Source organism: Populus alba, chromosome 1 (assembly GCF_005239225.2).
Source record: "Populus alba chromosome 1, ASM523922v2, whole genome shotgun sequence".
Lineage (NCBI taxonomy): Eukaryota > Viridiplantae > Streptophyta > Magnoliopsida > Malpighiales > Salicaceae > Populus > Populus alba.
Genome location: NC_133284.1, coordinates 33,359,760 through 33,375,205, shown reverse-complemented (window position 1 = coordinate 33,375,205; position 15,446 = coordinate 33,359,760). Strand labels below are relative to the sequence as shown.

Below are 15,446 nucleotides of genomic sequence, written 5' to 3'. Positions count from 1 at the left end.
TATATATATATATATATTATATATATATATATATGGATGTCCAGATTAATTTGCGTGCATCTTGATCAATCTCACGTGTCCTGAAGTTAACGACCATATAAATCTTTAATAACCTTGAGATTTGTGGGACTCGAATTGGTGATTTTAAGGAAAAAATTCAAAGATTGAATAGATTAAAATAAATAATATTTGAATAAAATATTGTTATATAAAATAGATTCATTAATAAAATAAAGTATGAATTGTTATATAAACTCCAACAATTCCCTCTATAAACAGTCACTCTCTTATTGTTTTTCTCGTTTAGATATGGTCATAGTCAATCTCAGCATTAGTTTTGATAGTATGGATAATCATATTTCTAAACAAATAAAATTAACACATATTCAAATATAAACCTGTTATTGTGTGTAAATTACGTGATTGATTTTGATAAATTAGTTTAAAAACCTTGCCTAAATGATAGATTAGAGACTTAATTAACATGTATGAAAGGATAAAATTAATTTAAATAAATATATTAAAACATATTAAAAAAAAACTTCATTATAATAACAAATCGAACCATCGAAGTTGTATTTTGTTCATTAAGAAGACCGGACATGCAATTGACTATTTATTTAATAAAAAATCTGATTTAAAAGAACCCATGGTCGATAGATAATTACCATAAACGCACGTGGAAATCGACTTTGAAAGGTTGCTTTAGCGATAAACAATGGGGTTGGTGGATAATTTGTCACTGTCATTAACATTGCTAAACAAGTAAGTGGAAAAACTTCTAATAAAAATATTGAGATGAGTTATGAGCTTGTGTTATATCTATAACACAAGTTTTGTTTTGGTAGAATAAGAGATATTTTAATGTTTAAGTTGATATTTAAATTTTTTTCTCAAGTAATAAACAATTAAAAATTTAAAAAGATAAAAATGATATTTTTTTTTTTTGTTTGTAGAGCAGAGATGTGTTACATGTCTTATTAAGAATATTCTTTGTACAATATTGTTTTGATGAATATATATATGGCCCAAGCAAGCTAAAATAGCGACCATAGCCCAACCAAATTTCAACATACCTCTATTTTTTTTTTATTATCATTTCCCATTGAAATCTTGTAAACATACATATTTAGAAGACTTCAACTAGCAAGAGAAGAGAATAAAATACTTATAGTGTATACTTGTATAAAGATGGTACATGGCTTGCTTTTGAATGTTTACTTGTTTTTTGAATTTGTGAGAGAAATTGCCAATGTTTTGTGAAGAAAGATCCATGATTTTTTTAGAGGTAGTAGTTGCAGGGATGTGGAGAAAGTTGGTCATAAGAACATAAAGATGGTCACAGGACCCAAAGACGGTGGTCACTAGAACCTGGAGAAAATTGGTCACGAAGACCTCAAGAAGATTGGTCACAGGGAATTGGCAACATAATAGAGATTAATGGAGACTTCTTTATGGAAATTTCATGGAGACCTTTTGGGTTTAGAGACATGGAGATACACTATTTTTTTTTTTAATTCAAATTATGATGGAGATATAATTTATGAGATTTATCTTATCTAAGGTAGTACATCACATGGATTATTTACTGTTTGTTCACATTGTATCTTCTCCTTTGTAAATTCTTGAAGGTATCATTTAGAGATTAATCTTTCTATCTCTTTTGTGAGTGCATGACACTTTTCTATGTCGTGTCCATGATCATGGTGAAAAAAACAGAACTTGTTAGGGTTCCTTGTGTTTAAACCACTTTTTATTAGCGATGGGTATTGCAAAAAGTCTTTTCCCTTTATGGCAACCAACACATCAACACATTTCGTTGTAAGAGGTGTGGTCACGAGCTCGAGAAATGTCAAACGATCATGGATGTGCCTTTTGGTGGTTCTTTTAGAAGCTCTAGCTGGATATTGATGGTATGGTGAAGACTTTTCTTGTGTATGGAAGTGTGAGAGATATTTTTTGGCTACACTAGCTTCTTCCACCCTGATCTAATTTTTTGTAATGTGTTTGATGCTAAAGAGATTTTTGTCAAAGAGTGTGTATAACCTTTCCTATAAAAAAATAGTTATAAACTTCATTGACCAGGGCATCGATGGTGATGGGTTCAAGCAGATCCTCCACGCTTAGCTTTTCCTCGTTGAATCTCTAAAGTCATGCTCTTGTGTTTTTATCATTTTATTGTGCAATTGAAAAGAGCCTTGTAATGTTCTTTTTAGCAGAAATGCTGGTGCTAAAATGAGAGATAAACTTCACATAGAGATCGTGGAGATCTAGGATGAAACTAGAGACTATGATACCACACCTTATCATTCCCACAAAAAGCTGTAGGGAAAATCCCACACATGGCTTCACTTTCTGTTGGCCTTAACTTCAAGATGTTTCTAACATTTTATACGTGCTCTCTATGGTTTGTAAAGCCATCATAGCTATTTAAGTTAGTTATAGAAGCGACACAATACTTGGTGAGGTGAGTGTGTAACAGTACGTGACAAAGTGAAGACTTTTTCACTTGCCGGGATTGATGTCATCTTGTACATATTATGCCTAGATTTTTTATGACAGGGGACATGTGAACGAGAAGACCAAGATTTAAAAGACGATTAATGGTATTTATATCTTTTATTTATAAAGGAATGCTAGTTTATTTGGAGAATTGAAGTATGGTGTCTATATGGCATGTTGTATGACATATTGTTTTGTGTAGTTTCTTCATGAAACTAAGATTATCTGTATACATCTTAGATTGACTTTTATGATGGTTGTACTAAAGATAACAAATATTTAATCTATTGACACCTATAAGTTAAGATTTAAAATATTTAGAACTAACTGCTCAGCATAAACTCCTCAGCCATCAATAAACGGTAACAACATGTTTTGTTTTATATTATTATTTATGTAAAAAGAAAAAATAACACCAAACTTGAGTTGGAGGCCATCTCTCATTTACTGTTAATAGCCAATGCTTTCTATATCAAAATAATTGTTCATTTGTTGGAGGACAACATCCATCATTTTCTTGTGAATGATGAGATTCAAGTGGTTTCAAGAAGAACAGATGTTACACGCTCTCTATTAGTGCTCTCAACGACGACAAATTCACAAGACTTTCAATTAATCTATTTTTTTCAATTTTTTTCTTTAATGAACTAGGTTAGATTGTTTCTTCTTCTTTTACCACCCAGATTAGGGTTTAATGTTTATGTAATTAACTAGGTTAATTTCTTTGTTCCATTTAATAAAAGGTGATAAGGAATCATCCTTTTTTAAAAAATAATTATGGAGTATTTGGACAAGTAGTTGTGTTGGATGTATCGTGATGATGACTTATCTGTCAAAAGCATTTTGAAAACCTTAGCCTACTTGCATTTTTATGTCTAGAAACTTTTTTTCCCTTTCCATTTTCTTTCTGTAAAGCCAGCCACCTAAGTCAACAATGGTGGGAGTAGGTGAAGCCATCCTTTACACTTTAGTCAATAATTATAGGCACCAATTCGATGCCACTTGCAGCACCAATTCGATACCACTTGTCTTTTGCAAGACAATTATGATGTACAACAAGAGAGAAAGAAGAGAAGAGTAAGAGAGGGAAAGTTCCCATAAAGTTGTGAGGAATCAGTGAGAGAGTAAGTAAGATATTTTCTCCTATTAATAGAGAGATTTTAGTTGTTCTTCTATTAGTAAAGAGAGGTTATAATTCCCACATTACTTAGTAAAATTCTTATATACCTGCCCATGAAAGTAGCCAAATTGGGTGAACCACGTAAATTATTGTGTCATTTCTTATTTTATCATATCCCTTGTCTTTTATCCTGTCAGGTTTGCATGCTAGTATCCTAACAGCTTTTCCATAGTTTTTTTAGCAACAACAGTGAAAACCAAGAATTTGCTTACCATGGTTTGTAATAGATGTTATTGTAAAGGAAATCAAGGATTCAGACAACGATGTTGAATGCATGTTTTTTTCTTACATGGTAACAAATTTGCTCAACCAACTGATTAGTAGCTTGTTAAGGCATCTAGACTTGCTTGAATCCTGATAACCTCATGTCAATTATCACAGTGCAGAAGGATGTTTTTTTCAGTAGTTATTAATGAAGTCGACAAATTTTCACTTTGTTGTGTTTTAGAATGATTTTGCACTCTAACACCATGAGTGCAATTTGCAAGGGTAAAACATGTGGTGTTCTAAAAAAAGGATGGAAAAGTTAAAACATTTTAGGGTGTTTATAATTTTTTTTTTATTAACGTGAGGTGTTCAGGTCTGCTTATATGTACCTTGACTAATCCTATGAACTCTGAAGTTAACGACTATGTAAACTTCTAGTGGCCTTGAGATTTGTGGGACTGAAACTAGTGATTTCTAGAAAGCAAACTTAGAATCTGACCATAACCTGACTAATTGAGCTACATCCCTTAAAATGAGTGCCATTTACTGTGGTTTATGGTGAATGGAGATAAAATAGATGAGAATCTTCCTGAAATAGTCTTGAATTAGCCACCTTTTAAAGATAAAATACCATAACTGGAATTACCTACACATTGCCAAATTTGAGTCGGAACATCATCATGTCATGAAAATCCACTTATCACAGAACAAACTGGCAAGTTAAAGAAAAAAAAATATCAAGTTAGAATAGCTCAGTTGGTAAGATCGTGTGGTTGCTAATCATAAGCTCGAAACTTCAAACCCTTCCTCTAGCGTTTTCCATTATTCTATTTATTTTTCCTTTTGTTTTAACTAATTTCGAGTACAAATATCATAAATACTAGCTATCTTAAGCTTAAGGTCACGAGGTCGCCTGGTATCCTCAGGTCAAGAGTCAAGACATGAACTCCAAGATAAGGACACTTATGGGAAATTAATCCTCTTTCTATTACATAAATGTGAATCCTCCCATGCTTCCATTTTAAGCTAGCCTAATGATGAGATGGTACCTCACTTGATGCTCACTCAGAGATCCAATTATAAATGTATGTTGTCTTGTTACCAGCTTCCTTTGTCTTTCACTATCCACAAGACTTAGTCCCTTGCACACATCCACATCCAATGTTATATTATTTGTGTTGCCCTTTTTCACACGTACCTTGTCAAATGCAGCCAGTTGCATATTTGGTGGATTTGTTATCTCTGCTGATTTATGTGGCTTTCAAAAGATTAGCACCACATGATCTCCATTCATTGGCCTATTGTTTCTCACACCAATGACTAGAACAAGTTGCAAATTGATGCAGTTTACACTCGAAACATCAATGGCTTGGCCATTAGGATAAGGGTCTTGTTTGGAGGGATAAACAGAGGGAAAACCAATTGGGTTAAGAGAAGATTTCTTTGGAACTAGTAAGATAGAAGGAGCATAAATAACAAACTTGGAAAAATTGAGTAGCTTAGTCCATGGCCAAACTCATATAATGATTTTCTAGTGTAGAACCTGTAGGTTCTTCCAGGGAAGTTATTAGTTGCATTGACTTTTAGGTTCATGTTTGTCATTGGCATTTGATCGGAGTACTCTTTTGGATACCATGTAAAAGGAGACCTCCCAGCTGATAAGATGAAGAGATTGTCAGTATGAAGATGGTAATTTGTAACTTTTTTTTTTTACTAGAAACAAATATAAATTGGTAATAGAATGCTCAAACATGAGATGTAGAAAATTATGTGGTTTAGAAATTGAAATAGAAAGATTACCAGGATTATGGTCTCCACATATAACTTGAGCTATGGCATCTCCTCCAGCTTGACCAGGGTAGCCTACCCACAAAATCCCTCTAACCTTTCTCTCATTCTTGGCAAAAGAGATATCGATAGGACTAATAGACATTATAACAAGAATCATTGTTCCATTTGTAGCATTAGCCATATCTTTTACACATTTTTCTTGATATCCTAGCAATATCAGGTTCTCCCAATCCAAGTCCTCTTGCTCTATAGATTGATCAAGCCCCATCACCAAGACCACCACATCTGTTGTAGTAGCAGCCTTAGTTGCTAGCCCGACAAGCAATTCATCAGTGCAATTCATGAATGGACACCCGACTGTATAAGTGACAAATAAGATGTACTTTTGCAGTCCTTGTAAAGGCGTAGTGTATTCACTAGGTATACCAGCATAAATACTTATCATAGCCACAATAGCATTACCATTTGGTCCTATAACAATGAAGTTTTTTGTGGTGTTTTTAGACAAAGAAAGAGCTCCTTTATTGTCCAGCAAGACTATCCCTTGCTTTGCAACATCCAGCGCTAGCTCTTGATGTTCTTCAGTACATACATTTAATGGTCCAAGATTTCCAAATGGGTGTAATTTTGGGTCCATGTCAAAGAAACCAAGTCTCATTAGGACTATATAATTGTAGATTAAAGCATGGTCTCCAATAGATTCTTTAATTTTATTTACTTGACTGCATTCTCTATATACCTTGGCAAAAAATCTTTGTAGTTCATGTTTAAACCTATATTACATGATCATTATAAGGTATCAATACCGAAAAAGAGTTGGAATCTTTAATTTTCAAACAGTCATCAAGGATTCTTGCAAGTGCATTGCATGTATACCTGCTTTTAAGGCCAGGGTTACTGAATCTTCAGGTGTGGCTGCATATTTGATTCTATCATAATAAACCTTGATGGAATCACAATATGATATAATATATATGCCAAAAAATGCACAAAATAGAAGTTAAAACATGAAATATATATAAATTAAAAGAAAAAAGTTTATATTGTCCTGTTACTTGATTCAATACTCATATATGCCTAGGAAAGAAGTAGAAGTCAACAAACCCGTCAAGATTCCATTGTTCTCTGATAACCCCTTTAAGCAGGACTGGATCAGCACAAGTAGGAATGCCATTAACCCTGTTATATGAACACATCACACTGCTCACACGACCCTCCTCTACACAACTCCTAAATAGTGGTTGAAATATGTCCTCTATGTCCTTTTTTGTCACCTTCAAAGCAAAAATAGCCTTGTTATCAATATTGTCATTGGGAAATTATACTATAGTTGAAAGAAAGAATTCATCAAGAAAGTTATCCGCTGGCCATATTAACACATTGATGCGGTGAAAATGGTAGTTTATATCCAAGACTCATACATAACTTGGCATCAAAGTGAAATCTATCGACACCTTTCCATTTGTCAAGGTCATATGCAGTGTAATGCTTGTAACAACTTGATACCTTAAGTTTATTACCAGTGGAATTTCCTTCCTTGCCAACTTCTTGCAAGCCCCTGACATAATTCATAGCATATTTTAACACCATCAGCGGATCCTCCCCTAGTGTCTCTTGGCCCCGACCCCACCTTGGGTCTCATAACATATTAATGGCGGGACTCCAATATGTTAACCCGACTAAACCGATATTATACATGGCTAGGGCCTCAGTTGACACCATTTATCCCATCTTAAACCATGATGTTGTATTAAAACTAGCAGCGGACAAAATCACAGCTGGGAAGCTAGTGGCACCTGCTACTGTAGCATTAAAATTTACACCATAACCGACACTTGCCATGCCATGAAGTGCCTCAGACCACCACTTGTAAGCAGGGATGCCTAGACGGGAAATCCCAGCAGCATGATTTCCTAGTTGTTGCGCCTTTTCTTGTAAAGTCAAGCGCGGGATAAGATCCTTGGCTCTGTTCACGTATGATAGGGATGTGTTACAGAAGGGAAACAGACTCGTTTCAGGAATGTTCTTGTCACAAGCAAAATTCTAAGTGAAACAAGGGGCTATTAAGAGCGACGAGAGAAAAAGTGCTAGGAAAAGTTGGATTTTCATGGTTTTTTTTTTATAGTTTGTTTTGTTTATTTCTTTGCATTATTAGCAATTGGCTGAGGTTTTATAGTTGAAGCTTAGCCTTTATGTCACCAATAGGCACAACGTTTCTATGCCAATTAGGCGGTTTGCTTGTTGATTGACGTATACAGATAGGATGGGCCATTAATTTGACTGATTCCTTTCTAGTTTAAGATGTGATAATGTTAGGATGCTTAGGAAGTTTGTGGACAATGATATGGTCCCAAATTTATGTCGGGGACAGTATAAACTTACATATACCTCCAGCATCAGTTTTTTCAAGTTATTACAGAGCACGAAAAGTAGACTGTCATTCTTTAATCTATCCTTTTCTTTTATTTTCTTATTTTGATTTTTTTAGCGTGTAGAGTCTTTTAAGCAAAGCATTAGAGAAGCTTGGCCATGAAAATTATTAGTTGTCTTTTCAAGGCTTACGTTGTGTTTTGGGATTCGACTGTTCTATGCTGACGCTTTCTTTTACGGGATCACTTTCCCAAATGCACCCTTGCAATCCGTATTGAAATTAGAGGTTTTCACTTATGTCACTCTGACCTCAACCAATCAAATTGGACCACATCTCAACAAACTTTATTCACTTCTCAAAATAATCAAGCTAGGGAGGTAGTATGATGATAGACATCATGATTTTTTGTTATTTTAACTTTACAGTAAGGAAGCAGCTTGATCTTGGCTTGGTATAATATAAGAAAAAGGGTCTTATTTATGTGCAGTCATGCAAGAGTGCCTGCTAAGGAATTGTAAGCACAACACTCTACTTTCCATATAGCAGCCCAACAAATCAGTAATTTGCAACAAAAAAGGGATCAAGTTGATTTAATAAAAAGAACCGTTCTTTGGAGAATTACAAGACTGACTTGCACTTGCTAATGGTTCGCTAGGAAAGATTTTCTGAACCTTGAAGGAGTTATTGTTTTGAAGTTTCGGTTTCTTAAGCCAGCCCAAACCTGATTTGTGCTTTCACAAAACGTATAGGCCAAGCTTGGTTTATTATTTTGTTATTTTTGAGTTCTAATTGTAATTTTTATCGTTTTTATTGGGACAACAAAGTTGTAAGGAGTTCATATTCCATAATCCAATGCAAAGGGCTTAGAATCTTTCCTTTTGAATATTTCTAACTTTGTCTAATTGAAGATAATGATCTAAAAATCTCTACTCTAAAATCATCAAACAAACCAAAAACAACAAATTCAGATAATTCCTTATTTTGGACCTCTCCTGCTGTTTGATAGCCTATAATCACTTATTCGTCAATCTTCTTCATGAACAAAATCAGGATTTCAGTTTCATTGATCCAAGAAACTTATTTGATGTTTCAAAAAGCCAGTCTGTTGACTTGTACACTATATAGCATTCTTTATGTTTCAAGATCTTGTGTTTCTCTTATCACTATTTTTTTAAGAAGATGGTAGAGTTGAACTCTGGGGTTCTTATGAAGTTTCTTTAAGAAATGGATGTTGATGGAAACACAATACGCCATTGTAAACCTGTGTTGTTACAAATTAGAAGTATAATTCCTATGTTAAGAAAAGGTAATCTTTGGCCTAATCAAGATTCTTTTTTAAGATCTCCGATTTGACACATGCATTGTATGTTTCATTGCCTCAAGAACAAGATGAATTGATTCTATATGACAAATTGCATCTTGTGCAATTCATGTATGTGGAGAAATTAGAGGCTGCATATCCAATTCCAATGCTCAGAGGCATTAAGCCTCTTCCAGGAAGGCATCCATGTTATGGGAATCCTAAAAAACTTCTGTCGATTGATAATTTGAAAAACTTTCTTGGTGTATCCAGTTTGGAGACGATGGTTGAGGATTGCATTGAGGTACCGAAGAAGACAAAAACAAAAAAGCCTCGATCTTTAAGTGTTCCGAAAGTAAGTGCATATGAGGGGACATGTTATAAAACTAGGGGCTTTAGTTGCATTGCTGATCAAGGTGGTAATGGTATGGTAAAGAAACCAAATGTAGGATCTTGCTCCATTAGTGCTTCATCAATAATAAGCTTACGTGAATGAATACCTGGAAGGGCACCGAATTACAGGCCTCACAAGATGGAAGTTAAGAGTGCCTTGAGTCACAGGCCTAAAAAGAGCATATCACTACCAAGGGTGATAGTGAATTACAGAATTACAGAAGAAGTAAGCTCTAGCAGTTGATATTGCTGACGCCCCTATTGACAAGAATGAGTTAGGGATTGATAATAGAAGTATAACAGACTTTCTATGAGTTCTTGAACTTCTTCTTTTGCTCCTTTGTTATATAATTGGTGAAGGTTATGGTCTCAAGATTTAGTGACTTCTCAAAAAGAATGAATCATGGATTCCGGATAGTTATCTTTAAACAAACTGGAGCCCAAAGCTGTGTAACAAACTTGACTACATATTTCAAACTTAAAAAAGTAGAAATTCAAAATGTTTTTAGCCCAATTATCAAATATACTAGGGAAACAATGGAATTCTTCCTATTTTCTAAAATTTACAAAAGATTTTTCGGCAACTAAATAATTCATGTTTAAGGAGTAATTAATGAATCAACTTGCGATTCAATGATTTAAAATCTTGTTTTTGTCGTATGAAATGGTTGCTTTGTTCTAGTAATGTGTGTTGCTCAAGAAGTTCTTTAATCTCTTCATTATGCTAATATTTTATTATAACTCCATGTTGTCTCTTTATGGACATATTTCGCCAATTAATTCGTTAAAGTATGATAGCTCTGATGACAATTCAAGCTCCAGATAGAAAAGAACAGTTGTTAGCTTATCTACAAAATCATCCAAGATTTCCAGCAAGGGTAGTCGTATCTCAGTGCCAGGAAAAATAAGTGAAGATTCTGTTGATAGAAAAGTGAATTTCAGTTCGTTAAACAATAAAAACTCGACAGGCACTAACATATCATGCGATTTCCTTCCCTCAACTCTGATGAAACTTGGCCAAGTATTGCATGCGCTGTACTTAGCTAAACTTTATGAGCACTTGCCTTGACTATCTGTCTGATAAATGGGTTGATATGTTCTGCAGGAGGTGTCAAGACAAAGAGACATTGCTTTGTTTGCTGCTGTTGAAGCTTTGCAAGAGGCTTCTACTGCTGAGAGATTGCTCAAATGCCTAAGGTCTGTATATTTATGCTTCTGGAGTGTAATTTTAGGAGCTGCCAACATTTTATTGCACATCATTCAGATCATGTATATAATTTAATTATTTTACTCGGTTAAAATTTCTTCCTAATATATGAGCTTTACCCTTTTTTTTTGTAAGAGTATGTGTCCCTACGAGCACTTGATTACCTTATCCTTGCAACTTGCCTGCTTTCATGCATGAAAGTTTCTGCATGACAGGAATGAACTTGTTTACCAGTCTGTTTCGTTCTCTTTTCCATTGACTCATGACAAATATCAGTAAGTATAAGCTGTGATTGAATTAGTTACGACTTCAATAGTCACTAGACTAACCTTTCTTCTCCTACTTTTCTCAGCACATACTCTCAGCTTCTGAAGGCGAAGGGGAATGATCAGCAACTATCAGTTGACAAATTCTTTACTCTTCAAGATGACTTGACTAATACCAGGTTAATTTTGCATTCACTAAAGAGTATTGGTCAACGAAGAACAGCTGATACTAATCCAAATGCCCCTGATGCTGTTGGGGAAGCACTAAGACTTGCATTAGACATAAAGCAAAACACCACTTCATAGACTAAAGCCTCCGTGGCATCAGATCTCAACTCTATTTCTGATCACAACAAATCCTAAACTCTTTTTCTAGCGGCTACGAGTGCAGAAATATCATCAACTAAATCCATTCGTGGCAAACATAAAGGGGGCTTGATGGCTAGGAAACAAGTAAGCAATGATGAATTGTATGCTGGGTTGGCACTTGACATGGACAAGCAACCAGATTGGGTGAAAGGGAGTTTTTCACCTGTATGTGCTGAACTAGCAAATTCCTTGAACGATGAAAGTAGAACATGGTTTTTGAGTAACCTTGAGGAATATTTAGAATGGTTCAGTAGCAAAACAAATTCCAGAAAGTTTGATAGCCAGGTAGCTGAAATGATGTTCATGATCAAGAGATGAATGACTGGGTAGATAATGTGAGACGCAAAGATGGTTTCACATTGAAGGATTTTGAATTAGAAGCTTACGGGAGGGTGAGGAACAAAATATATGAGATATTGTTGAAGCATGTTGAGAGAACCTATCAAGAATCCAGTGGTTTATCCCAGTGAGAGACATTAGCGACAAGGTTAGCTTGTACGCAACAGTTAGAAGATGTACTGAGATTTTCCCAGGTACAGAAGTACTATTCTGCCACTAATATACGGTGTTGTGGCCAGGGGCGGAACAAAAAAAAAAAGTTAGGGGGGCCAGGCTAAGAGAGGGGCATAACAGGCACGAGAAGAGGGGCGGTTCCTCCTTATTGTTTTCATTAAATTCATAATAGTCCTTAATAGTCTTATGAGTTCAGAATTGCCCCCCGTGACTCCTTGGAGTATAATATTGTTGGATTCTTTATTCTTTTATAGTAATTTTTCTCAATTTATTTTTTAATATTTGATAATTTAATAATTTAGGTGTACAGAATTAAAAATAAATTGAAAGATGAAGGGACACAAAAACTTGACCCCACCACATGTAAAACTCAGGTGTTTTTATTGAAGGGCTAGATATTCGCTGTGGTGAACCACCATCAAGACGTGAGAGAGATTATTTATGGTGCCAGTAACCATACGATAAGAATCCAATTCTTTATTGTTGGCTTCGACTCTCTTTTTTTTTTTTTATTACAAAATTATAAAATGTAACAATAAGTGACTTGTCCTTCTAAGATTGGTTGTGCTTTGTCATCCTTACTTGTAATTGGTCAACTGGTAGAAAAATCTCATATGATCAACTTGTAATGATTGACCCATGAATTGAGTGGTGTAGAAGCACTTGAACACCCAAAATTCTTCGGCTATTTTTCTTATTACCATGCTTTAAAAAACAAATTGGAAAAATAATATATTTTGAATAATAATGGGCAAAAGTGTATAGTTTGTAAATGTCAACACCTTATATTTATTCAAAAACATGATATTTTAAAAATATCACTCACCTAAATAACTATAAGTCTTGTGTACCTCAATGCCAAGAAAATAGTTCAAGTTCCCGAGGTTCTTTATAGCAAATTGTTTGAATTTTCTCGTAAGATATATAAAATGTATTATCATTATTTTTTTAAAATTATGTTATTTTGCTAAAAAAAAATGCTATTTTTTTTTTAAATATCAATTCTTAAAATTTATCTAAAAAGATATGAGGACAAGATTAATTAATAATATTTTTTCATAAAAACAAATAGATGGGTGCATAAATAGTGGATCATACATGAAAATATATTATTATATCTTTCATGTTTATATAAAAGTTAAGAAAAACTATATTAGCATTATATCATTTGGGGTTAAACAATGATTACACAAAAATTGCATTTCATATTCTAGTTTAACAAAAAAAAACTCATATAATAACTAAATTATCTTTTCATATATATATATATAATATGACAAATCATTACACCCTTATAAATTAAGTTTGTTGGTTATGAGTTTTATTTTACTTAAATGTATTAAAGAGATGAAGAGGTGGCAGGCCACTAGACATTTTTTTTTTATATGCTTAAAGGTGTAAGAAGAGTAGGATTTAAAATGTATTAAGCCAAGAAAAATCTCGAGGGGCTTGAAGGGTTGGGTTCTGGTTGCACTATTGATCCTGATTGGCTCTCAAAATAAGCCCCAACATGTTGCCTAAACCCACGGGTGCTAGGCTCAAGTTCCACACCCGAGCCTATGAGCGGTTGGTCCCAGGTATTTGCTTGGGCCTCTAGTTTTTTAGGCTTTTAAAGGTCTTTTAGGCTCGTTTAAGTTGGTTCAAGTCAACAAAAACTTTGTTTTGAAAATCGCTTATTAATCATGATTCATCAGTAGCCTTTTAAGTCTTTATGATATTGATACATAAAGACTTATAAAAATCTCCAATTACCATGACTAATTTATTGAATTTTCTTCATATAAGAAGGAGGTGGAAACCAAAGGTTATTTACTAAAGAACCTATATGTAGCGTTGTGCATCATGATTAAAAAAAAAAGTGTTTATTTCATATGAGATACCTGGAGAGAATTCATATTTAGAAAAAATAAATTATGAAGCAAAAAGGAACCCATAATTAAAATAATTTTCTAGAAGGTTGAGGGGAACCTATAACTCATACTTAGAATATCTTATATAAGAAGTTGAGGGGAGCCCATACTAAGAAAACATTTCTAAAAGGCTAAGAGGAACTCATGAAGAAACTCATACTTAGAAAGTTTTCAAAGAAGCTGAAGGGAATATATTCCATGAAGGGTTATTTATGATGATAACGTGAGGCCTAGAAACCCTTTAGAAAGTTGTGCTAATTCGAGATTATATTGGAGAGTAGAGGGTTTGTGGTTTTTTGGGTGATGGTTTGGGGCTTGGAAGCCCTGCATTATAGAGAGACCACACTGGAGAGTAGAAGGTATGTGGCTTTTCAAATGATGATATGGGGCTCAAAATCCCACCACTAAAGAAAAATCTCACTAAAGAGTAGGAAGTTTGTGACCTCCTCGATAATGGTGTGGGGTTTGTGAGCCACTCACTAAAAAGAGAAAGATCCGATATCATACTTGAAGATATTATGAGGTTTGAGAGCCTCATTAGAGAGTTATGCTAGTCTGATGATGTATTAAAAAGGGAGATCTGAGATCAATCCCTGGAGATTGCGTGAGGCCTAAGACCTCTATTGGAGAGTCATGTTAGTTTGAAATTACACTAGAGAACAAGATATCCAAGATCAATTTCTAGAGATTGTGTAGGGCTTGGGAGCCCCACTAGAGAGTCATGTCATTCAAGACTGGACTAGAAAGCAAGAGATCCAAGATCAATCTTTAAAGATTGTGTAAGGCCCAAGAGTTATACTAGAGAGTTATATTAAACCAACACTACACTAGAGAGCTGTAAATAGAAAATGTATATAAAAGATACAATATTTTTATTTAAGAAATAAACTTACATTCTTATTGAGGATAATGCATCTTGATGTTATTTGAGTGTCAAATATAAGGAAGACTCTTCAAACCATATCTTAGAGGTGTTAGGTGTTTTCTTTAACTACCATATCTTGATGTATCTTGATAACTTTGAATGAGTTATCATAGTTTGATTCAATGATGTATAAGTTTTTAGGATATACCAAATATCCATAAGCTGGTTCCTCCTGGTTCTTCCTTGAGCTGTCATTCCTATTAGGAGAATGACTCTACGCAGGAGGTTTTTCATGTTGATTATCCATATAAAAACATTAAGGCATATGTCATAACACTCTTGCCTCTTCCACTCGTATATGATTTTCCATGACTTACTTCACCTTAAGCAAGTTTCTATCTGGTAGGGTATAAAGCTTTCCCCATATAGCACACTTATTTACCCCTCTTATTAAGGCCTTTAAGGCCACTGTATCAAACAACTCTTTCATCTTGAGCATATTTAAGTATGCTTGTGTTGATTCACCCTATGACTGGGTAACCCCAAATGGCTTTATGGAGATTTTCTTAACA

At 34.3% G+C, this 15,446-nt stretch overlaps 1 protein-coding gene across 1 annotated transcript; it reads right to left on the bottom strand.

Moving 5' to 3' along the window:
• Positions 1-4,877: 4,877 nt before the first annotated feature.
• Positions 4,878-7,789, bottom strand: LOC118055491 (probable beta-D-xylosidase 5). The gene is given in 8 exon segments (XM_035067412.1): positions 4,878-5,380; positions 5,383-5,544; positions 5,690-6,397; positions 6,400-6,453; positions 6,557-6,654; positions 6,785-6,972; positions 7,112-7,340; positions 7,398-7,789. Coding segments are annotated over 8 exon segments (2,334 nt in total).
• Between the last annotated feature and the right edge of the window lie 7,657 nt (positions 7,790-15,446).